Here is a 25311-nt window from a genome sequence, read left to right on the forward strand (position 1 = left end):
GGGTTGCCGCACTAAGAGCGCAAGCAAACTTCCATCCTAGGCTGGGGCTCGGCTGAAGGTAGCTCTGAAACCTGTTCTTCCATCCCCGGGTGGGGAACACCTCCAGGCGGGACCCGTGAGGTCCCCATGCATCTTTTCCATCAGAACACCAGGCAACCCTCGACATTCCCGAGCAGGGTCCAGCGCCCAGAGGTCCAAGCACTCGGCGGAAGAAGCCACGGCACCAGCTTCCTGCGGCCTGTCTCTCACACTAGCCCTGCTTCCGATTGGTCGAAGCCTCGGGCCGGCCCTCCTCCGGCCCCACCCTCCCCGCGGATGGACAGGCCGAGGAGGCGGGGCTGCAGCGGCTCCGCCCCTCGGCCCCGGGCGGGCGGGCCCGCCCATCTGTCAGTTACGGGGGCGGCCCGGCAGGCCGGCGCTCGCTGGCTCCCTCCTCGCTGGCTCTTGCTCGCGAGCCTCTCGCCGCCTGTGGGGAAGTCGGGGCCGCCAAAGCCGCGTCCATCGCCGCCTCTTCCCCGCCCTCCTCCCTCCCGGCTCGGCTGCCGGCCCCTCGCGCCCTCCAGTCGTGAGTAACCCGCATAAGGGCGCGGAGAGTCCCCGCGGCGGCGGCGGCGGCGGCGGTGACGGCGGCGGCGGCCGGCCAAACCATGTTTCGGAGGATCTTGCAGAGGGTAAGAGTGAAACCGTCCTTCCGGCAGCACGTGAGCGCGAGCGTCCGAGCCCGGCCGCCGGGCAGCCCGGGCTGGAGGGCGGGGGCGCTCGGAGCTCCGCTAGGCCCGGTGGCAGCGTGCGCCGAGGCCTGCTGGTCCTGCCGGAGCCGGGCTGCGGGTGGGGCGGGGCGCAGGCCGGAGCCCGGAGGGCCCCCAGGCTCGGCTCCCGCGCTCGGGGCTGTCACCACGGGCTGGAGGGTGTGGTGCCCGCGCGCGCCCCTCCCCGCTCCCGGCTCCGCGCCCGTGGGTGCTCGGCTGCGGGCGGCTGCGGGGCCCTTCCCTGCCCCAGCGTGCCACCACCTCCCCACGACGCGCACCTGCCTGTCTGCCTCCTTACTCATCTATCTGCACGGTACAGGAGGGTCATGGGAGACCCGGCCTAGTCCTGGGACTTGAAGACGCTGAACTGCCAAAGTCGGCGGAGAAGGAAGATATTACTCACTGTTGGAAAGTTTCTTTTAAGAATTACAAGTGCATTTTCCTCTCCAAGACCCAGAACCTCATTTTAGTTATCCAGAACTAAATGGCTCGAATGGCAGATACACTCCAGTTTAGTTTCCACCAGGGCTATCTCAATGTAAAATCTGGGAAATCTTGAGGGTTAAAAGGTAAGAGCGTTGGAAAGCCGTAGGTGTTTTGTTTAGGTACCAGTTCCTAGAATAACATAATTAAAATCGCTTCTAATAAGAGTTGCCTACTCAAGTGTTTTGGATAGCTTCCAATCGCTCCCTTCTGCGGCTGGTTAATGTAAAGAGATGTTACCTAGAGAGTAGGAGAATTAGTTCAAAGGACAAGAACTTAATGAATGTGTAGCATTTAGTTAAGAAATGTGCCAAGGAGGGTTGAGTCAGCCAGTACACAGGAAGGGAAGATTCTGTTTAGACAGCTTCTGTGAAACGTTGAAGTCATCTGGTCATACATCAGAGGAAAAATAGTTAACTTCTGCTCTGGCCCTCTGTGGGGACATTGGATTTTTTTTTTCCCTTTTTTCCTTTTGCAATCGTTTTTTGGTAGTTTTTTGAAATTTTGATAGAGCTGGACCTTGGTAGCAAGCAAGGGCATACCCTTTACTCTCCCCATCAGCTGCTTTGTTCAACAGCAAAGGCTTCTGTGCATGATTGATGGCTTGATTTGCTTAAGAGAACTGATTACCTTATCCTCAGATTACACGCGCACACGTGCATGCACCCCCCCCCCCACATACACACACATACAGTTATCCAAGAGAAAAGGAGTTTGTGGTTAGCTTTAAAGTTTATCAACAATGTTTTCTGATTTCGGAGTTGCTTCTGGTGGCTACAGTTTGGCTTTCAAAAAACATGGGTTTTTCAGTTTTGAAGACCTGGGGTTATGTGAAGATCATTCTTTGTATTGTTGTTTGTTTATCTGATCTAGAAGTTTCTGTCAAAATTAAAACATGGTATTTACAGTGGTTATTGCTGAAATATATTATTGAATCATCATATTTGAATACATCAGATTGACAAATGGGCTTTCCCAGTCTTGGAACTAGAGATACTTGTGAGCAAGTCGTTCGATCATAGGGGTGGCTTTGTGCATTTGTCAGTAGCTAAAGTCATCCATCCCTTCTATCGAGTAAATGATAAGCTACATTTCTTCTAATATTGTACCTGCTTCAGGCAACCAAAACTATCTCCAGACCAAATGTTCTCCAGGGGCTAAATTGCCCCTGGCTGAGATCCACCACGGTGTGTATATGGATATACATATACACATGTATATGGATATATGGATATATCTGTCCTTCAATAGGAAAGTTTGAAATGTCTCTCATAGTTAATGTTCTCGTCTACAGTGGAGATCTTCAGTGGGATCCATGTATAATGCTAGAAGCTATGGAATGGTTTTTAATAAGATGTAGCCCTCCCTTTAGAACTCACAACTTGGTTGGGGAGGTGAACATGAAAAAGTAATTACAGTGCTGTGCACTGGAAGAATGAGGAGTGCTCTGGGAGCTACTTTGGAGGAGGGTGTTAGGCAGTTATGATAAGCTTTGGGAAGGAGGACATATTTATAGCTTGAGCGGGAAGGACATGCCAGGAAGAGGGAATAGCATTTATAAAAGTATGGGGTCATAAAAGGAGCAAGGGATCCTTGGGGGAGATGAAGGGCTAAGTTTAAGAAGTGAGCCAGTATTCAGGGATGGGTGGGAGATGAGGCTACTCTAGTGGGGAGTGACCAAGATATGAGAGGACCTTGCATCTCTTTGAAGTGTTCAAGTTTGTCTTGTCCATGTGTCTGTTTTGAATGCTTAGCATTTAATAAGAGTATTTTGATGATGTTAAGGCTTGTGATTTATTTATATTACTAATTTAGATCCTATAATGTGTGTTTTTATTAACTCAACAGGTGGTTTTTGCTAACAGGCATAACGTGAATCTTTATTTTGTAACTGTCAATCCTTTTTTCCTTACCTTACCCTGTCAGCCTTATTTCTCAGCAGTGGTACTATGATACAAGATTAAAAGTACACATACTGATTTGGAGGGTTGCTTGAAGGGTCCATGCTTTTAACTGTATTTCACTTCTCTTACTATTCTGTTTTTAGATGATCCTTCATTTTGACTATTATAATTTTCTTCTGATTAGTATTTTTTAGATAACATTTTGAAAGAAGAAAAGGACATTGCATGTATAATCAATTCTGACTTCATCTTTGAACATTACTAATAAGTCCTTATGGTACTTCACAGATATTTTATTCTTCCTCTTCTTTTGTTAGCTTACTAAAAGAAAGGTGTTATTGAGGGTTAGAAATGTCTGGAAAATGGTAAAGGTGATTAAGACACCCTGATATGTATGTAAGGAATATTTTGATTAAGGTATAGCCTCATTGCATTTCTAGTCTGTGATAAACATCATGAACAAGGCAACTTATAAAAGAAGGTGTTTACTTTGTGTCTTATGGTTTCAGAAGTTAGAGTCCACGATGGTGGAATAAAGGCATGGCAGCAGGAACAGCTGAGAGCTCGCATCTTAATGCATAATTTGGAGGCATAGAGGGAGACACTGGGAATGACTTGAGACTTTTAAAACCTCAAAACCTGCTCTCCATGCCCCATACCTCCTCCAAAAAGGCCATACCTCCTAATCCTTCCCAAACAGTTCTATCAACCAGGGGCCAAGTATTCAAACCTATAGCTCTATGGGGCTCATTCTTTCTTCATAGATCCTTTGAGAAATACTTGAACTTAAGGCTCTCAGTGGCCAGAAAGATGATCAGCATTACTACAGTAGGCAGTTTGCAAACTTTGTGAGATTTCTTTCTTAAAGAACAGGGTATAATTTAAGAATATTAAGTTTTCTTTTGCTGATAAATATAAAATATTTCTAAGAAAGAATGTATTTAATTCAGAATGTAAATGGAAGGGCTGTTTTGCTGGTCACTTGGTTTATCTCTGGTCTTACAAATCAGAAAGTAGAAGGTAAATGAGATACCATGATTATTTATCTACATCAGTGAAGTTAGTCGATTCCAAAGACCACTAGAGACTAGAGCCAAATTAAAAAAAAATACTTATTTTACTTATTTTGGTTCAACTTGCATGTATGTATGTGTACCATGTTCATACCTGGTGCCAGTGAAGGCCAAATGAAGGAATTAGAGTTACAGGCAGTTGTAAACTGCCATGTAGGTTTAGCAATTGAACCCTGGTCCTCTCAAGATCAGCAAGTGCTTTTAACCACCAAACAATCTCTCCAGTTCCTATGGCCAAATTCCCAGTCCATTCTGTTTTCAAGGACTTTGCTTCCGCCTTCTCCTTACTGATCATTTTGTGTTAACCACACACTATGGAAGAGGCAGGAGAAATGTGAGACCCAATTTCTCTTTCAGGGACTGTCTTTGTGAAATGCTAAAGTAAATTATAGAGTCATTAAAGACTAATGTAAAGGTCACCTTGGAAATACTGTCTTTTAGGGGGTCGTGAAGAAGGCTCATGGTCAGGGAGAAAAAGTTTTATGGCAGGAGAGGCGTTATTATGATGTAAGCAATGATTTAGAAAGGGTGGTATTTCTCTCTCCTGCTGTTATTCTTCCTTAGAAGAAAACCTTTAACACGAAAACAGTAAGTAGCAGTCCTTATAACACTTGTTATGTGCTAGATACTCAAGACAGCAGTGAATAGGCACATAAGTTGCTTAAAACCAAATGTCTTAGAGATAGAGGTGTATTTAAAGCAGAAAGATACTAAGACAGAAGCTTGTAAAGTAATGTGAAATCCAACCCTGAGAGTTGATGTCTGGGTCAGTGTTGTCCAATGCAAACATGAGTCATTTGTAAGCCAAGAGTGGAAGTAGTCATATTTTAAAAAAGAGTTAAACAGTTTTCTGTAAGAAGTTGAAAGCATTCTTTTAAGCTAGTATATTTAAAATATTTAGATGTGAACCATCTAAAATTATTAAGACTTTGCATTTTTTGTTTTTAAGTCTTTGGAGTGTGCTTAACTCTAATGGTACACTTTAATTTGAGCTAACTGCATTTCAGCCATTCAGGGGTCTTGTGTAATTAGGGGCACTGTTTTGAAGAGAAAGGGTAGTTGCATATCAGTATACTAGATTTTTAACTTTTGCTTTGGGACAAATTTTGAACTTAGAAGAACTTGTGAGAATAAAGTAATATGAAGAGCACCTTTATAGTCTTTACTTTGTGATGGCTTGAATGAGAATGATTTCCATAGGCTAATACTTTTGAATGTTTGGTTCCCAGTTGGTGGACTGTTTGGGAAGGACTAGAAGGCGTGGCCTTGGGGGTGGCACTGGGGATGGGATTTGAGGTTTCAAAAGCCAACACCAATCTTAGTTTCTCTGCCTCCAGCTTGCTGATAAGATGTAATCTCAGCTATTGCTGAGTGGCATGCCTACTTGGCTGCCCTTGTGCCCTTACTGTGATGGTCATGGACTCACCCTCTAAAATTCTAAGCAAGCCCTGGATTAAATGCTTCTTTTAAAAGAAGAAATTGTCTTGCTGTGGTGGCTCTTTAAAGCACTACAATAGTAGCTAAGACAACCCATATCTGACTATTGCTAATATTTAACTTGATTTGCTTTAACATTTGTTACTTCTCTTACTTTTGTCTCCTCTAGTTTTTTCTTCTATTTTTTTTTTCCCTCAAGTCAGATGAGGCATGGCTTATCAACTCTGCTTCAATGAAGAAAAGAAATATTTCCTAATATTGATAATGTCTTTTGTAGTAATTCCCCTACTCTTGTTACAGATCTGGAGTAAGATTTTATGTCTTGATGGTTTAAAATGTTTCATTGTTGCATAACTTTGACCTCTTTCATTTAATTTTTACACTTACTTATTTGTAGGCCAGAGGTCAACTTGTGGGAATTGATTCTCCCCTTCCACCCATGTGGGTCCCAGGGATTGAACTCAGGTCATCAGGGTTGGTGGCAAGTGTCTTTACTACCAAGCCATCTTTGCTGGCTCTACTTTGATTTCTTTTAGTCTGGGTTATTACTCCATCCCCATCTTAGTTGGAACAAAATAATTTATAAAGAGAAATTTAGAGAATCCAGGTGGAGGGACATCTGGTGAAGGCTTTAGCTTTGTGCTGTCCCATGGCTGAAGTGAAGAAAGAATGAAAGAGTGAGGGAGGAAGGGGGAGACCATACATTTTGTAACAACTCATTCTCTTGCAATAATGACATCAATTCTGTTGATGAGGACAGAGCCCTCATGATGTATTGGCTTCACCTTCAGGTATTATACTGTAGTTGAAGTTTCTATGTGACCTTTGGTGAACACATTCAAGCCTTAGTACCTTCCTGCATGTGTTTCTTTTTCACGTTTCTTCTTTTTAAATTGGGTTGTCTACATGTTTACTTTACTGTTTGTGTTTAGATTACGTTTTTGCGTTGATTACATCTTGGAAAGGGAACTGTTGTGCTCAGGGATGTTGTGTCCCCAGGTTATCACTTTGGAGGTTCATGGTCTCTCTGTCACTCATAGGTCATCCTAATTTTAAAAAGTACTTATTTGCTATTAAGGCTCTAACTTAGGGGCAAACGAGCTACATTTCAAGCCTCAGGTGATTTTTAATTTAGATTATGTGTCCAAAATGTTGCTAGTTGTTTCTACTATATGACACTAATTATTCTTATTTTAAAACCAATAGGTAATTTGGAGGAGATACTTTAAGACTTTGAAAGTGTTATCCTAGTCAAAAGTTTCCCCTGGACTTAGCATGTATTGCTGGTTCTTGCATGATCTAGTCAAGTATGATGCTTACAAAATAATAGTTTTTCTCCTCCCCAGCTTACCCCACATTTGTCAGCTCTCCTTGCATTTTTGCCTCCTTTCTGCTTCCTTTTCTTTTCCTTTCTCTGTCTCCACCCTTGCTCCTCCTTTCTTTCTGACATGAACCATGATGCCAGCGGGAGTTTCTCAGATCAGCTGGGGGCTTAAGTTTGATGAGGTTATTACTAATTTATTGAAGTGAATTTTAAAGAGTAGTAACTATGGAATAGTTTTCTTTTTGTGTAGTTTTTGTTATATGTATGTGTACCAGATAGTTGAGTTTTTGTTTGTTTGTTGTTTGTTTGTTTTGAGACAAGCTCTTGGTCTGTAGTTCAGGGTGGTCTTAATCCTTCCTTCCATGTTCTTCTTTTCCTCTTCTTCCTCTGCATGTTTAGAATATAGAAGATATTAATATCTTCTTATATATTGATACGTTTTCTTATTAATATAAGAACAAAGTTTTCTCTTCTAATCCCAAATTAATCTCTTCTAATTTAGTTTATTTGAATTAAAGGTACAGTATGATTCAGTGATAAGAATGTGAACTCTGAGACTGAATCACCACCAAAGAGTGAGCATGGGCTCGCTTAGGTCCTCTGCCATGTGTAACAGATGAGCATCTTGGTCTTCATGGCATCCTCCAACAACAGGAATAGGGACTGTCCCCGAATCTGTTGTCTGTGAGTCCTGTTCCCCTAACTGGGCTACGTTGTCAGGCCTCAGTGGGAGAGGATGCACCTAGTCTTGCAGAGACTTGATATGCCACTGTGTTTGTGTGTGTGTGTGTGTGATACCTAGATGTCCCCTTCTCAAAGGAGAAGGGGAGGAAAGAATGGAGGAGGATCTTCATGAGGGGACACTGGAAGGAGAGAGGGTGCTGATATTGGGATGTCAAGTGAATAAATAAATAAATTTAATAATTAAAAAAGAATGTGAACTCTGAACCAGGACTTTGTGTGCAGTCTAGACAACATAGACAACATCTCAAGTATAATAAAAAAGTGTGTGTTGGGTGGGAGAGGGGATACTATGAGCTCTGATGTCAGTCTGCCGGGGTTGATATCTACCCTACACCTTAACTGCATGGTTTGGGGCAGGTTAACTGGATTTTTCTGAAATGTTTTGTACATATTAGCTGTTGCTAGAATATTGTTTTGTTGTTATAATTATACATTCCACAATTTTTTAGAAAACAGTAAACAATTGTTTTGTCTTGTAGCTTGCTTTGCCCCTACCAACATTAATTCTTTTAAATTGTGTTGGCTTTGGAAGGCTCGGTTCTAGGGAAGTGATGTGGTAACAGGAGCACTGCCATCATGAATTGGCTAATGCCTTTCTCAAGAGGCTAGACTGGGCAAAGCTTGTAGGCCCAGGCAGGAGGACTGTGTTTCAGCTCAGCCTGTGCTACAAAGTAAGTTAGAGAATAGCTCTGTGTTGTATAGTGTGAGCCTATATCAGAAACAGAAACAAAAAGCAGGAGCATGGGATTGGGATGTCAAATGAATGAATGAATGAATAAATAAATACATGCATACATACATACATTTAATAATAATAAAAAGAATGTGAACTCTGAATCAGGACTTAGGGTGAGCCTGGAGTTTCCCTGCCTGTAGTGTTCTCGTGTGGTCTTTCTGCAGGCAGGTGGGCCCTTCTGCTGTTCTGGTACATGGTGGAATAGCAGGGGCGCTGACATCTTGTTCTTGGACTTACAGAATCTCAAGACAGATCCCAACCTCACTCTTTTTATTAAAGTATTTAGTGTATGTGTGTGTGTGTGTGTTATGAAGCATCACAACACATGTGGAGGTAACTTTGGGGAGTAGATTCTCTTTCTACCATGTGGGTTCCAGGATTGAACTCAGGTTATCAGACTTGGTAGCAGGCACACTTACTCTAGCCTCTGAGACATCTCTTTGTAACCCCAAACCCTTTTAAAAACAAATTACCCATACTCAAGTACATTAACAGAACATAGACTAAGATAGTGTCTTTTTTTTTTTTTTTTTTTTTTTAATTTTAGATGATCAGTCAGGCCATTGGCGTTTGCGTAACATACTGTTAAATATTCACTCTTTGCTCTAACAACTCTGCCAAGGCTTACTGATAAAACCTGAGATGAAGAAATTGATTTTTAGTGGAGGAGAGTGGCAGTTTAGTAGTAACAAAGCAATGTGTGATAAGGGAGGATACTCAGAGGAAGGATTGGAAGCATGAGAGACAAAGTAATGACACGGTGCAGGAGTTAAGGTGACAGGGAGAGCAGTGGAGGTTGTTGAATCTTCCCGGAGATTTCTCTGAAGGGAGAGAATCAGGCTTTTCCAAGAGTCTAATATAGCCTAGCACAGAGTAGGAGTGTGTTCCTGCATGCAGATGGAAGTAGTGACAGCAGTTAGCCTGGGAACATGAATGAAGGGGCTTTAGTCTTAGACTAGTGTCTTAGTTAGGATTTTATTGCTGTGAAGAGACACCATGGCCAAGGCAACTCATATAGAGGCTAACATTTAATTGGGTCTGGCTTACAGTTTCAGAGGTTCAGTCCATTGTCTGAGGTGGGAAGCATGGCAGTGTGCAGGCAGACATGGGGCTAGAGAGCCAAGAATTCTACATCTTGATAAGAAGGCAGCCAGCAGGAGACTGTCTTCTGCTGGCAGCCATGAAGAGACTCTTCTGCACTGGGCAGAATTTGAGCACTAGGAGACCTCAAAACCTACCTCTACTGTGACACACTTCCTCTAACAAGGCTACAATTCCTCCAATGAGGCCACACCCCCTAAAAGTGCCACTTCTCATGGGCCAAGCATATTCAAACCACCACATTCCACTCCCTGGCCCCCATAGGACTGCTCAAACATGTGAGTCTATGGAGGCCATACCTAGCTATAGCATAATGCAAAAAACAATTACTCCAACTTCACAAGCTCTCATATAATCTATAGTGTCAACAATGTTTAGAACTCCAAAGTTCAAAGTCTTTTCTGAGATTCATGCCGTCTCTTAACTGTAATTCCCTATAAAATCAAACTCAAAAAGCAGATCATATACTTCCAACATCACAGAATATACATTACCATTCCAAAATGTCATAGTAAGGAAATACTGGACCAAAGCAGAAAACTACCTATGCAAATTCTGAACTCCGAATCTCCAGATCAGATGGCAAAGCACCTTTTAGATAGCCAACTTCTTTCATCTTTGATGACCGTAACAAACTTCTTTCTCTTAAGCTGGTTCCACTCCCTGTTAGCAGTGTTCCTTGGCAAGTATCCCATGGCTCTGGCATCTCTGACATCTTTGGGGTATCCAAGACAAATGGTGGCAAAATGCCTAAGAAAATTAACATAAAGGAGGAAAGATTTATTTTGGCCCACAATTTCAGAGGTGTAGGTCTTGTCAGTTGGCTCCATCACTGTGCATCATGGCAGAGATGGCTTATTGGAGCAGAGCTGCTTGTTTCACAGTGGCCAGTATGCAGAGAAAAAGAAAGAGTCAGAGACAGAAAAAGTCCAAGGCTAAGACATACCTGTCAAAGTATACCCTCAGCAACATATTTCCTTCAGTTAGGCTCTACCTCCTCATAAACCCTTCAGCTGTCAGTTAATCCATTGATAAAGTTAGTGAGTGAGACTTGATCTAATCACTTCTAAATACCACCACCAACTGAGGACAAAACGGTCTTTGCAAGACTGTCACATGAGTCTTTTTGCAAGACACTTCATATCCTGATCCATAAGTATGTCTATAGGAGATGTCTGTAAAATAATAAGTTTTTTTCCTCCTGGCCACTCAGTACCCAACAGTAATGATGCTGAGATTAATTATTTATTATTAATTGCCTAGGCCATAGCTTTGGCTCATTCCCAGACTAACTCATGCTTTTTTAACCCGTTCAAACTATTCTGTGTCTAGTTACCTCTCCTTCACTCTTGGCCTGCTTCTTCTTCCTTAGCATCTTCCTCAGCAATTCTGAATCTCACTTGAATCTCTCCTTTATAGCTTTCCTATTTCCCAGAATCCTCTCTTCTTGCCAATGCCCCACCTCCTGTTTCCTGCCTCAGCTCATTGGCCATCAGCTTGTTTTATTGACAGGTGATGCTTTTAAGAGATTCTCGATACAGATGTCTAACCTTTTAATTTTGCATACAGGACCTTAGTGCTCTGGCCCTTCATATCACTTTGGACGTTCTCTCTGCTTACCTTTCTACACACAGAGGCCTGACCATTTCTCACTAATTATTTTTCTCACAACCTAGATGATTTCTCAGATATCCTCCCCCCTTTTTTTCCAGTCAAGTAATACAAGGAGTTATTTAGTTTTAGTTTTATTCTCCAAAAGCATCTCATAGTACTTAACTGTTATAGTAGAACAGTAATAATTTAACATTTGGGTTGCTACTTATGAGGGTAAGCGTGGTATAAACGTTTAGACTTCCTGATAGCCAGTTGGTGTATCTGGAACTTGAACATAGTACCTACTTCACATTCTTACATAGCACCAAGTGAAGTAATGTTTGTGATGTGCTCACCATGCTATCTAACATTTTGACAAATATTATGTAATTTTGGTTATATTATGCATCTTTAGTGAATACATTTCTCCTTTCCTTCCCATCCCTCATTTTCTTCTCTCCAACTTTATTCATTTCTTCTTCTTTCCTTCATGGTTACATAGCCCAGTCTGGCTTTGTTCTTGAGGTCTTCCTGCTGTATCTACCTAAGTGCTAAATTGCAGATCACGCCAAGAATTACTGCACTGTTTTTGCAGTTTATTTATTCCATTTCTCCCCTCCTAAATTTTGGAGTACCTTAGTCTGGAGATTTTTGAATAGCTGAGATGATAGTTGAATAGGCAAAGGTTAGAAAGCAGGTCAAAGCATATTTGAGAGGAAGATGATCTGTGAACAGCTGGAATACATATCATATATTTTGGAGAGATGTGGATAGAAGTATTAGATGCGTATGACTGTTGAAGGGAAGTCAAGCTCCATAAGGACTGAGAAATGCTACTGAGATACTTACATTCAGGCACTTTCAAAAGAATCTTAAAGTTGGCTAATAAATGAATAAGGAAATAGAAACAAGCCGCACAGACTAGTAGTCCTCTAAGTGTGGAGGAAAGGAAGTGCAGAGTAATGACCTATTACATCATGGTAATTACCTGTCATCTTTAAAGCATGTTTTAGCATCTTTTATTTGATATTTACTAAAAAGCTTTAATTTAAAAGAATTTTAGAATGGGTTTTATATGTGTGTGTGTCTGTCTGTGTATGTCTGTGTGTGTATTTGTCTGTGTGAATGTATGGGCTCATATGTGCATGTGTAGCTGTGAGATCCAGAGGAGGGTTTTGGATCTCTTGGAGCTCCAGTTGCAACTGTTTGTGAGCTGCTCAGCTTGAGTGCTGGGATATGAACTCCAGTCTTCATGATTGAGCAACTAGTGCTTTTAACTGCTGAGTCATTTCTTTAGCTGTTCTACTTTGTTTTTAATTTTTAAATCTGTCTTTATCTACTATCATCTCTCTATCTATGTATCTATCTATCTATGAATGAGAGGGAGAGCAAGTGCATGCATGTGAATGAGCTGTGGTATGCATATGGAGGTCAGAGGACAACTTGGAGTCAGTGATCTTCTACCATGTGTTCTAGGGATCAAACTCAGATCGGCAGGCTTGGTGGCAAGTGACTACTCACTGAGCCATACTTCTGGCTCACCTTGTTTTAAAAAATTATTAACTATGATGGTTAGTATTGTCAACTGGGCACATAGGAGGAAAGCCTTCTAGAACAGCTTTGAGGAATTGTTTGGATTAAGGTTAGCCTTTGAGAATGTCTACAGGGGATTGTCTTGATTAAGTAAATTGATGTGGAAATTTAATTGATTAAGTAAATTAATTGTGGGTCGAATTGTTCACGGGGTACGGGATCCTGGACTGTATAAAATGAAGAGGGCAAATGGAGCTCTAGTGTGCATGGTTAATTTTACACCATTCATACCAGGAGATGTAAGGTGCAATTCAGTAAAAAGTCAGATACCTTTCTCATTGCAGTTTTTAATATCAAGCCATGCTTAAGTATTATATAAGTGCAAATGTGTAAGTTTTCCAGGGTCTCCAGTGGTACTTTATTTGAGCTCTCATAAGTAAATAATATTTTAAAGTATTTTAAGGATTTATAGCTTTATACCATTGTACAGGTTGGTTTTGTATGTCAACTTGACACAACCTAGACTCATCAGAGAGGAAGTAGTCTCAGGTGAGGAAATGCCTCTGTGAGATCCAGCTGTAGGGCATTTTTTCAATTAGTTGTCAATGGGGAGGGCCCAGCCCTTGGTGGGTGGGGCCATCTCTGTGCTGGTAGTCCTGGGTTCTATAAGAAAGCAGGTTGAGCAAGCCTTGATGAACTAGTCAGTAAGCAGCTCTCTTCCATGGCTTCTGCAGTGCTCTTGCCTCCAGGATCCTGCCCTATTTGAGTTCCTGTCCTGACTTCCTTCAATAGAAGTAGAAGTCAAATAAATCCCTTTATCCCCAACTTGTGTTTTGGTTATGGTGTTTTTGTTGAAGCAGTAGAAACCTTAATTACGGTAGCCATTCTGTGCCAAAATACATTTAAGTGTTAGGTCTTATTATTAACTAAAAACAAAATAAAAACAAATATTAAAAACAAAATAAAAACAAATCCCAGACTCTCACTTTGTAGCCTAAGGTGATTTGGAACTCACCATGTTGTCCAAAGTAGCTTCAAATTCCCAGCAACTCTGAGTCCTGGGAGTATAGCTGTGAGCCCTCATACTGGTTGCTAAAATTATTTTAAATAATAAATCTATACTTTTCATTTTGACAATAAGTGATAGGAATCAAGAAAAATTGAAAACTTCAAAAACTTTAGAAGTAGTACAGGGATGTGATATAGAGCATGCTTAATATTTAAGACTCAAATATTGAAGCCAACTGGCGTCTCAGCCCTGCTTATTATTGTGTTTGCAATTTTCATTTTCTTTGGGGAGTCAATACTTTGCTTCTACTGTGTTTCAGGGATTGAACTCAGGTCAGCAAGCTGGCAGCAAGCATCTTTAACAACTGAATTATCATCCCTTTGGCCCTGTATTTGTGATCTTAACAACTAAACATTTCCCCACTGATGAAGTGAGACCCGCCCTTTGTTTTTACTCAGCATTGTGAGGACGCAGTGATGTAAGAGTATTTGGAGCTGCGATTGCTAGAGCCGCAGTATGTTAGCTGTTGTTAGCTTAATACAAAATACCCCCTTGGGGCAAGTACCCCTGACATTTATTTAGTATACAACAGTTTTTTATGTAAAACATTTTTGAAAATGTAAATGATCATAGAGGAAGTTGATATTCTGTGCAATGTAATAAAAATCTTGCTTCAAAGTTATTTTGATTTCATTCAGCTTTGATTTTAAGCTCAGAGAAAGCAGAGACATCACTTAATTCTGGTTCTAACTCTGCTACCAATATGGTATTAGAAAATTGCTCACCTTCTTTTTCCCTATCTGTCCAGTCAAGGTACTGCCTGGCAGATCTCTTAAGTAGTTTTCAGGCTAAAGGTTTTAGAAGAACTGCAATTTTTGCTGACCATTTGCAAATCTACAACATAGAAATTTTGATATGCTATATATAAAAATTTTGAAGTGTTTTGTTCTTTTTTGTCACCTTTGTTAAGAAAAAGCTACTGTCTTCGAAAAGCATGGATTCCGTGAGAAAATCTGATAGCTCATATCTGATGACTGTTGTAGCATTTGACTGTAGTAAGTTTCAGAAGATGTGGGCCTTCTTTTCTAACTGAGACTCCCCTTTCCCCAGTACAGCTTCCTATGGTATCCCATAGTAGTGTAACACCTGCCTCTCCATTTAGTGGCCCAGAGTTAAGGCTGTGAATGACTCCTAACTTCTCTTCCCTCCCTCCCTCGCCCTCCCCCCCCCCCTTAGTTCTTGGGTCTCTCAGAGCAAACAAAAGCAGCCCTCCAACCCTACAAGATTATATCCTCTTTCTGGGAGCAGCCTACATTTTGTTATTGGCAGATGTGAGGATACAGAGAAATAGCCCCTTGCTTTCTTTAGTGAGGGACTGATGTGAAGGACTGTCCCAGCTTTAGAACGTGGAAGGACTATATGCTGCAGCTGCCGATGCAGAGCTGTCACTCTTCAACACTCTTCAGCCTCCCCCTTTACCCAGTCGTGCTTCTTTCCTGGTGTACACAGGTGTTGCCCTTGAGATCACATCCTGATGAAGTTCTTGCGTGGAGAGTTCACTCCAAGTGCAGCTCCTTGGGAACAGGAATTATGACAGCCACTTACAGTTTTGGTAGATATTGATGTTATGAATTTTGTGTTCTATTTTTTGAATTTCATCTTTTCTTTTTTTTGGATACTAAGGATTAAACCCAGGGCCTCATGTAATTGAAGAAGGTGTCCACTGAGCATTGCACTCTTACACTGAAACTGACAGTCTATATATCTTTTATACAGGTGTCTGTAGCCAGTAGCTTAGAATGTGTTAGGTTATAAAGTATTGTGTAATAGTCTTCAGTTTCACAGGCTGAACTTTGAGTAGACACATGCATGTCATATTCTGAAAATTTGTGTGTGAGTGTGTGTGAACATGTGCAAATGCATGGGTGCCATGGTGTGCATGTACAGGTCAGAGGACAACTGGTAGGTGTTGGTTCTCATCTTTCATACCATTATGTGGATCTCAAGTATTGAACTCGGGTTGTTAGGTTTGGTGTCAAGTGCTTTTATTCTGTGAGCCATCTTGCTGGCTCCTTTAATCTTTTTTTTTTTTTAATTTTTAATTTTTTACTCCAGATTTTATTCCCCTCCTGGTTCACTCTCTGACTTTTCCACATCCCAGACCTCCTCCCAACACCCCTGTCTCCACGAGGATGTCCCCACTCCCACCCCACCAGACCTCTAAACTCCCTGGGGCCTCCAGTCTCTTGAGGGTTAGGTGCATCTTCTCTGACTGACCTGGCAGTCCTCTGCTGTGTGTGTGTTGGGGGCCTCATTTCAGCTGGTGTATGCTGCCTGGTTGGTGGTCCAGTGTATGAGAGATCTCGGGGTCCAGGTTAATTGAGACTGCTGGTCCTCCCTCCTACAGGGTCCCCTCTTCCTCAGCTTCTTCTAACTTTTCCCTAATTCAACCACAGAGGGCAGCAGCTTCTGTTCATTAGTTGAGTGATAAATGAAAGCAGGTCTTGGAGTCTGGAAGCAGGTGAAAGTATGAATTTCCTTGTGCAGCCCAGTGAGTGCAGAGACTTGGAGGCTGAAGCAGTAATGGAACCCTCTGCCCCTAGCCACTGAAGGGAGCTCCCTAAACAGGCCAGAAGCTTTAGGCTCAGGGACCGTCCTGCCGGCCAGGCTGTAAGAGAGTCTTCTTTCCTCTGATGAGCAGGAGTGGTGGAAGCTGAACTCTGCTTCTCCTGAGGAGTGGAGAAGTGTCTAGGGTGGGACTTCCTGCTGCAGCAGAGAGCTTGGCTTTCCTTCTTTTTCTCTCTTGGCCCCTGAATCAGTTCTGGCTCTGTAACTCTAGAAGGTCCAAATTTATGGCAGTACCAGGGTGCCTGCCAGGCCTTGTTTAGTTGAATGTGGGTATGCAAGTGTGAAAAAGTGGGATCAAACGGGAAAGAATTGTCAAACATGATGGGGGAGGGAAAGAACCCTGAGTTGTCCCAGAGTTTCTGAAAATTCACAAGCAAGCCCTGTGATTTTTGTCTCTGCAGAGGTAGAGACACCTGTTAGAAAGTTTTAAACTGTTCATAGTTGCTACAATGACTTTTGCTAGCTGTCTGTTGCTTCCCTGCAGGGAGAGGGAGAGGGAGGAGAGAGAGGTGAGAGGAGAAGGGAGAGGAGACAAGGGGAGGGGAAGGGGAGAAGAAGGCAGGGAAGGGGAGGGGAGAGGAGAGGGAGGATTGCACATGCACACACGTGTCTGTGTGCTTTGTGTGGTTGCTGGGACTGCACTGACATTTATCAGCACTCTGCTCTCTCGAGCTCATTTGCCCTCAGAACTTCAGCTTGCTAGTTATCAGAAAGCTATATGAGGGGGCACACACACACACACACACACACACCAGTCCTTGAATGTACATTTGTAGTCTTCTTGTGTCTCATTGGCTGTTATACTGTTAGCTGAAGCAAATTGCATGGACAGCCTAGAATTAATGAGAGAAAGGCTTACTATATTAGAGAGTTACAGGAACATTAAAACACAGATGAGATCCATTATCTACAACACCGCTCTCAGGTTAGTATTTTAAGTATATCACAGAGAAATATAAATAAAGTACATATTGGAATTTACAGAATAGAACTGTTTCTTTAAAAAAAATGTGCCTAAGTGTTTTGCCTGCATATATGTTTGTGCAATACATGCATGTATGGTTCTGTGAAGGCTAAAAGAAATCATCAGGTCCTATGCAAATGAAATTAAAAGACGGTTTTGAGCTGCCCTGTGAGCCCTCTTGAAGAGGTGCTTTTAACCACTGAGCCATCTCTCCACCCCTGGAAGTATTTTATCTAAAGGGGGAGAGTCAGAGGTTTTTTGATGTCATTTGAGTCAGAAAGACAAATTTCACCATCAATTGCATTTTAGAAATTTTCATCCCTTATATATCTATCAACTGAAAACTTTATATAAAGAGATTTGTAGCACTTGGGAGGCTGAGGCAGGAGTATCATGAATTTAAGGCCAATCTGGATTATGTAGTGAGATCGGCCTCAAAAAGGAACAAACAGAAATCCTTAAACCAAAAGCCAAACCAAAACAATGAAAAACACCTTTTACCAAATGTTAGAGCTGATTTTTTTCCCGAGTTTCACTGTATCCCAGGAAGACAGAACAAATAATTTTTCTTCATTAATTAATGTATTCACTTTACAACTCAGTCACAGCCCTCTTCCTTTCAGCACTTCCCTCCACAGTCTCCGGCCCCTCCCCTCTCTCCTCCCTATCTCTGAGAAGACAGAGCTCCCCCACCATACCAACCCACACTGACACACAGCCCAGTTAGGGAAACAGGATCCACAGGCAGGTAACAGAGTCAGGGACAGCCCTCACTCTAGTTGCCGGGGGACCCTCCTGAAGACCAAGCTGCACATTTGCTACATATGTACAGGGGCGGGCCAAGGTCCAGCCCATCTATGCTCTTTGGTTGGTGATTCAGTCTCTGGGAGCCCTCAAGGATAGAACAAATAATTCTTAATTACTAAATTTTGGATAAGAATTGGTATACTAACTTCTTGGTGCTGACCACTTATTTTGTTTTTCTATCCTTAAGAGAACTCATGAATTATTAAAATAGAATACTTTCTAAGAGTACCTCTAGATTCATATTGAAACTGGGGAAGAGTGAGAGTTTCCCACATATGCATCGTCTTCTCTATCATCAGCATTCCTGTGTAGCTGTACCTTCGCTACAACAGATGAACTTCTGTGCATTACTGTAATCTTAGAGTTTATAGTTTACATTTGGGTTCATTGCTGGTATTGTATGTTGCGTGTATGAATTCATGATGGTGTGTATCTACCATACTATCACATTGTAATGATTTGAATAAAAATGGCCCCCATAGGCCCATAGGGGTGGCACTATTAGGAGGTGTGGCCTTGTTGAGATAGGCATAGCTTTGTTGGGGTAAGTGTGTCACTAAGAAGTGGGGTTTGAGATCTCAGATGTTCAAGCCAGCCGTAATGTGACTCTTTTCTGCTGCCTTTGGATCCAGATGTAGAACTCTCAGCTACTCTCCAGCACCATGTCTGCAATGATAATAAGTATTAAACCTCTGAACCTGTAAGGCTTCCCAATTAAATGTGTCTGGGGGAGCAGAGAGTGGAGATTGTCTGTGGCAGCCTACCTGGCAGGTGTGGCCTGGGTTGAGCTGAGGAGTCTCCTGAGTTGGGTCCTGGGGCATAGCTGCAAGTGGGGGATGGGAGAGAGGGCTGGAGGAGGGGGTGGTCTGTGGGATCCACAGGGGTGGTAGGTAATGAGGAGTGGTGGCTGCAGGTGGTGCTCTGTTGCAGTACTAGGGGTGACCTTGAGGATTGTGTCTGGGGGACAAATAGGGCGGAGAAGGCCTGTGGACAGCCTACCTGGTCTTCTGGATATGAATTTTTAAACGGCATCCACAACAAAACATATTCAGATGCAATGTTATAAAGACGCAATGTTATAAAGTGACCATTACTTTTTGCTTTACACGTGCTTTTAATTTTATACTGGTGTCTCTTTATTTTTGTCTTAGTTACTTTTTTATTGCTATGAAGAAACACCATAGCCAAGTCAACTTATAAAAAGGGAACATTTAATTTAGGGGGTTGCTTAACAGTTTCAGAAGGTGCATGGCTATAGGCAGGCATGGCACTGCAGCGGTAGCTGAGACCTTCCATCTTATGCAAAAGTTGAATGCAGACACACACACACACACACACACAGCACACCTCCTAATCCTTATCAAATAGTTCTACAAACTAGGAACTGAACATTCAAACATATGAGACTATGAGGGCTATTTTCATTCAGACCACCACAGTTCTTACTATTAACAATTATATTTTTCCTAAAATACACATAAAAAGCTTTATAGTAACTGCTAATATTCTTGCTAAGATGAGTGAAAGTATTTTTTTTTTTATTTTTTATTTATTTATTTATTTTTGGCTTTTCGAGACAGGGTTTCTCTTTATAGCCCCGGCTGTCCTGGAACTCACTTTGTAGACCAGGCTGGCCTCAAACTCAGAAAACCTCCAGCCTCTGCCTCCCGAGTGCTGGGATTAAAGGCATGCGCCACCACACCCCGCTGAGTGAAAGTATTTTTCTGTATTCTTTTTAGTAGTTATTTCTATCCTTATACAGTATCTCATTAAGAATATATAGTTAAGCCTTATGTTCTTAAATACTGTTATTTTCTCTGTATTCTTCTGCTATTAACTTGATATTCGATTGTGCTTAGAAAATAAAAAATAAGTTGGAGTTGGAATTGTGGCTCAGTAGTAGAACACTTAGCTAGTATATGAAACACTAGTTTAAAGCCTCAGTATCTCAAGAAACAGAACAAAACAACCTTTCTCTTAAAAATCTATGAATAAAATAGACAGTTCCTGGTATCCAGGGATGGGTACAACCACCTGATTTCCTGCAAGTGAAGGCTGACAGGAGAGTGAGTTCAAGACAAGCCTGGACAACTTCATGAGACTTTATCTCAAGAAATTAGGTGGTAGCTATGTGTGTGGAGATAAACTCTAGTTGTTAAAGGGCTTGTGACAAGCATGAGGACCTGAGTTAAATTCCTATCAGCCATCTAAAAGCAGCAAGAATCTGTAATCCCACTTCTGGGGAAAGAGGGGTGAGGTGGAGTTAGGAGGGTTCCTGGAGCTCATTGGAGAGCCAGTCTAGCTGACGTATTGAGCTCCATGTTCAGTTAGAGAACCCGTGTCAGAAAGTAAGGTGGGGAAGGAGTGACATTGGCTTCTAGCTTCTCTACATACATGTGTACATGTACATTAGCACACACACACAAGACTTAGAGCCCTCCATCCTTGCCCTCCCCATCAGGCATACATAGTTATACACTTATCAAGAGGAAAATTATAAACAGCAAAACTACAATTAGTGAAAAATAAAATTTAGAAACGTAACATAATATACAATTTTTAATTTTCTGTCATTTAATATACAAGACACAGTGGCATTAATTAAATTCACATTGCCCACTGAATGTTGTGCTTCTTCTTTTTTTTTTTTTTGATGGTGGGAGGGGCCAGGTACAATGACTTCTCCTCCCCCTTAGAAGGAATCTGTCTACATGCCTCACTCTTGTGCACTCCTAAAACCTTCACTGAGGTAGAAGGCCCTTGAATTGTGGTTGGATTTATTTTTCATCCTCTGATGTGCATATTTGTTACTAACAAGTCTAGAGGGATTATTTCCTTCTTCTCACTTGGCCCAGTCAGCATAATGTTATCAATATAGTGGACCAGTGTGAAATTTTGTGGAAGCAACAGATGATCAAGATCCCTAAATTATGATACAAGGCTGGAAAGTTAATATACCTTTGATGTAAAACTGTAAAAGTATACTGTTGGCCTTGCCAACTGAAAGCATATTGCTTCTTTCTGATGGTTCTTATGGACAGGTACCTAAAAAAGCGCATTTGCTAGATTAATAGCTGTATACCATGTATCAGGGGCCATGCTAATCAAGTAAGGATAGCACAGCTGCAAATTGGAGTCACTGCTTGATTAACTTTTCAGTAGTCAGTTGTCATTCTCCATTCTTCATCTGTCTCCTGCACTGGCCAGGTAGGAGAGTTAAAGGAAGATGTGGTGGGAACCACCACCCCTTCATCTTTTAAGTCTTTGATGCTGGCAGTAATTTCTGCAATTCTTCTGGGGATTTGATATTGTCTTTGATTTACTATTTTCCCTGACAACTCCAGTAGCTCCTACTTTGGCTTTCCTACCTCAGTAGCCCTCACTCTACAGGTCAGGGAACCAATGTGGGAATTATGCCAACTTATAAGTATATCATCCCAATTGTATATTCTGGGACTGGGAAAATAACTAAAGGATGAGTTTGCGGACCCACTAGACCTGTGAGTTGGACATCAGCTAAAACTTCATTAGTCACCTCAACTCCACAAACCCCGACTTTAACTGGAGGCTGTAATGCTTCTTAGTGTCTCCTGGAATCAGCAGTGTCAGTTATGAACCAGTGCCCAGTAGACCCCAGAAAGTCTGGGTTTCCTTCCCCACAGTATACAGTTATGCTTGAAAAAGTCCCTAGATTCCTCTGGGGAAGGGTTAGAAAAAGACTAACAGTAAAACTCTGAGGTATATATTTTTTTTAAATCAAGATTCTTCCTCAGGGGGCCCGGGCAATCCCATCTTTCAATGGGTTCTTGAGCTGCAAACTGGCTCAAGTCTGTTCATGGGGCAAGATTCCCTCTTATGATCCAGTGTAGCCTTTCTTTCATTTGCTTGAGAATTTTGTTGTTGTTGTTGTTTATACAGATCAAACAAATGCAGTAGACTTCTTACCTATTTTATGCCTGGAAACACCATGACTGATTACCCAGTACCAAAGGTGCATATGTGTCATACACCATAAAATTCACTTTGCTTCTGCTGTCCCATTACAGTCAGGCATTGTGGACATTGCTTTGCCTATGCTGCCCATTGCAATAACTGTGATCACTTTGCCTAGTCAATTCTGTGCTATCACCTGACTTCTGCTACTCCAGGGTTCAATTAAACCCATGGCATTTAGTTCATCCAACTGAGCAGCAGCATCTCTGACTCTAAGGCCTGGCACAAGGAAAAGGGAGATGATAAAGCTCTTCACATGTGCTGGAGCCTTTCTTGCTATTGGCTTTTTCATGAAATTGTGTTATTCAGAATGTACCTTTTCACTTTATACCTATATGTCAAGCTTTTGACTCTTAATAGTAAGAAGGGAGTCACAGCAGTTACATGACATACTGTTGATGATGTATTTGCTGTTGTCTTAGGGTTTTATTGCTGTGAAGAGACACTAGGACCAGGACAACTCTCATAAAGGAAAATATTTAATAGTGCTGCCTTTTAGGTTCAAAGGTTCACAGGAAACATGGCAACAAACAATTAGACATGTTGCTGCAAAGGTGGCTGGAAGATCTACATAGAGATCTGTTGTCAGCAGGGGGGTGGAAAGAGACAGAGACAGACAGACAGAGAGACAGACAGAGAGAGAGAGACAGAGACAGAGAGACAGAGAGACAGAGAGAGAGACAGACTAGGCCTGGATTGAACATTTGAAACCTCAAATTCTATCTCGAGGGACACACTTCCTCCAACAAGGCCACACCAATCCAACAAGGTCATACCTCCCAATCCTTTCAAATAGTACCACTCTCATAGTGCATAAGAGTGGACTTAAGGGGACCGTTTTCATTCAGACTACCACACTGTGTATAGTACATGTCTTTTAAGCTTTTTGAATTTGTGAACTATTCTTAATTAGTTTTTTCTTTTTATTGATTTCTTTCATTTTCTATTTCTTTCCTGATTTCTTTCCTTCTCCCAACTTCAACCCTTTTTGAGTCAGGGTCTCACTGTGTAGACTTGGCTGGCCTGTATGTGAACACCAGGATGGACTTGAAGCCACAGAGATCTGTTTGCCTTTGCCTCCATAGTGTTGGTATTAGAGGCATGTGCCACTGCACCTAGCCTAATTAGTTTTTATGGTGGAATGATGAAGAAATTTAAGTAGCAAGATTATTGCTAAAAGTTTCATTTTCTAAGAGATTCTTATGCCATTTAATGTATTTTTTTTTAAAGATTTACTTACTTTATGTGTGGGAGTGTTTTGTTTGCATATATATGTGTGCACTATGTGTGTGTCTGGTGCTTGAGGGTGTCAGAGGTGGAGTCCAATCCCCTGAAACTAGTTACAGGCAGTGGTGAGCTGCCATGTGGCTGCTTGGAATTACACCTGGGTCCTGTGAAGGAGCAGAGGACTTGAGCTGTAAGTTTCTGATCTTTATAGAGCACTCAACCTCAGATGTGTTGCTACAGCCTAGGTTACTAATTCATTCATAAAGGTGGCCATCATGGCTTAGTCAGCCCCTAAAGATCCTAAATTTTTTTTTTTTTTTTTTTACAGACTTAACACGTTGTATTTAGGCATATATACATATATAGAAATACATATATTTATGCAGTAACAATTAATGAAAATAGAAGCCATGAATTTGAAGAAGTACAGGAAGACATATATGGGAGGGTTTAGAGGTAGGAATGGGAAATGAGAAAAGTTGCAACTAAAATGCAAACTCAAAAACAAACAAAACACTCTCTTTTCTCCTGATTCCATTTCTAGTTTCATGACTCAAGTTAAAATATGTAAAGTATTTGTCTTTTGGAGCCTAATATTCTCCAGTTCCATCAATTTCCCTGCAAATTTCATGGTTTAATTTTTCTTTGAGGCTCAATAAAATTCTGTACTTTCTATGTGCCACGTTTTTATTTTTTATTTTTTTATTTTTATTTTTTTGATTTTTAATATTTTTATTACATATTTTCCTCAATTACATTTCCAATGCTATCCCAAAAGTCCCCCATAGCGCCCCCCACTTCCCTACCCACCCATTCCCATTAAAGATCCTAAATTTTAACCCTATTATAAACTTCGACATACACATTTGCAGCATACTATTTAGACCACAGCAATATCTGTGTTTTTCTAAGTTTTTTTTTTTTTTTCAAAATTGAAAATGTATTTTGAGCATGCTTACCTTTTTGTGAAGTTTGTCTTTCATTAACTTGGCTTCTACGGGGTTTACTTGGTTCTTTAAGATGATACAGGATATGAATTTGCTGAATTAATGTTTTCTGCATGATAAACAGTGTTGTAGTTACCATTTCCATCAGTTTCTTTGCTTCTAGAGTAGGCGAGACCTTAGTTCTGCATCAGGCAATTCTGTATCTTTTCTAGAAATTTAGACTGTAACATGAGTTAAGGATTTTCCACTCAAGAGTGTGCTTTCCTCTGCTTGATATTCTCTAATGTAGACTCATGTGCAGAGTTAGGAGTATTGTATGGGGACCTAGGGAAATGTGACTCAGAATCACCAGCTACTAGAAAATCTTTATATATATATATATATATATATATATATATATATATATATATATAAAATATTTGTATCATAATCCACATACTACTAGATGTTTGTTCCACTCTGTCAGCTCTTTGTTATTAGATGGAGATTTTCAGTTGTGTTTGGAAGCTGTAGCTATTGGTTTATTTTTTATTTTTTATGATAAGTGCCAACTACACAACAGTCAGAGAAAGTCTCCACAGAATCCTGATAATTTCTCTGGGAGTAGAATAACATTGCAGTGGCAAAAATTTCCTGTAGTAAACTATAACCATGTTCAAAGGGGTTGAGACAAAGGAAGAATTTTAAAGGCAAAAAAAGCACTAGGAAGATTACACAAGATATTTTGAAACAATTGGTTACAAAGATTATTTGTAACAATTGGTTACAAAGATTATTAACATGTAATTTCAGACAAAGTTGCTGGGCAGATGTTCATGCAGAGGTATTTTATTTTTTGGTTTGTTTGTATATATAAAGTTGTGCTGATCTTTGTGTAGTAGTTCTTGAAACCTTTTGCGATAGTTACCACTAGTTGTGTGAGAATTTTTCTTTAATAATCTCACAGCTTTATTTTTTTTTAGGGTTTATATAAGTGATTCCACTTTGATTCTGATGACTTTCTCATAGCAGTGCTAGTATGATTCTGACATGTAGATTATATATGTGTATTTTGCAATG

The 25311-nt window shown here is 41.1% G+C and overlaps 1 protein-coding gene across 2 annotated transcripts in view; it reads left to right on the plus strand.

Moving 5' to 3' along the window:
- The first annotated feature begins 400 nt into the window (after window positions 1–400).
- The window catches only part of Eea1 (early endosome antigen 1), a 120618-nt gene continuing 95707 nt past the window's right edge, over window positions 401–25311 (plus strand). Inside the window, exon 1 of one of the 2 annotated variants that reach the window (XM_021174057.3) lies at window positions 401–671. In XM_021174057.3, the coding sequence (XP_021029716.1) occupies window positions 648–671 (24 nt within the window). In that variant the 5' untranslated portion in view covers window positions 401–647. The remainder of the gene's footprint in view (window positions 672–25311) is intronic. The other variant, XM_029482447.2, reaches the window with a different exon arrangement.

The sequence above is a fragment of the Mus caroli genome, unplaced genomic scaffold (genome assembly GCF_978045245.1).
Source record: "Mus caroli unplaced genomic scaffold, Mus_caroli_1 scaffold_9, whole genome shotgun sequence".
NCBI lineage: Eukaryota > Metazoa > Chordata > Mammalia > Rodentia > Muridae > Mus > Mus caroli.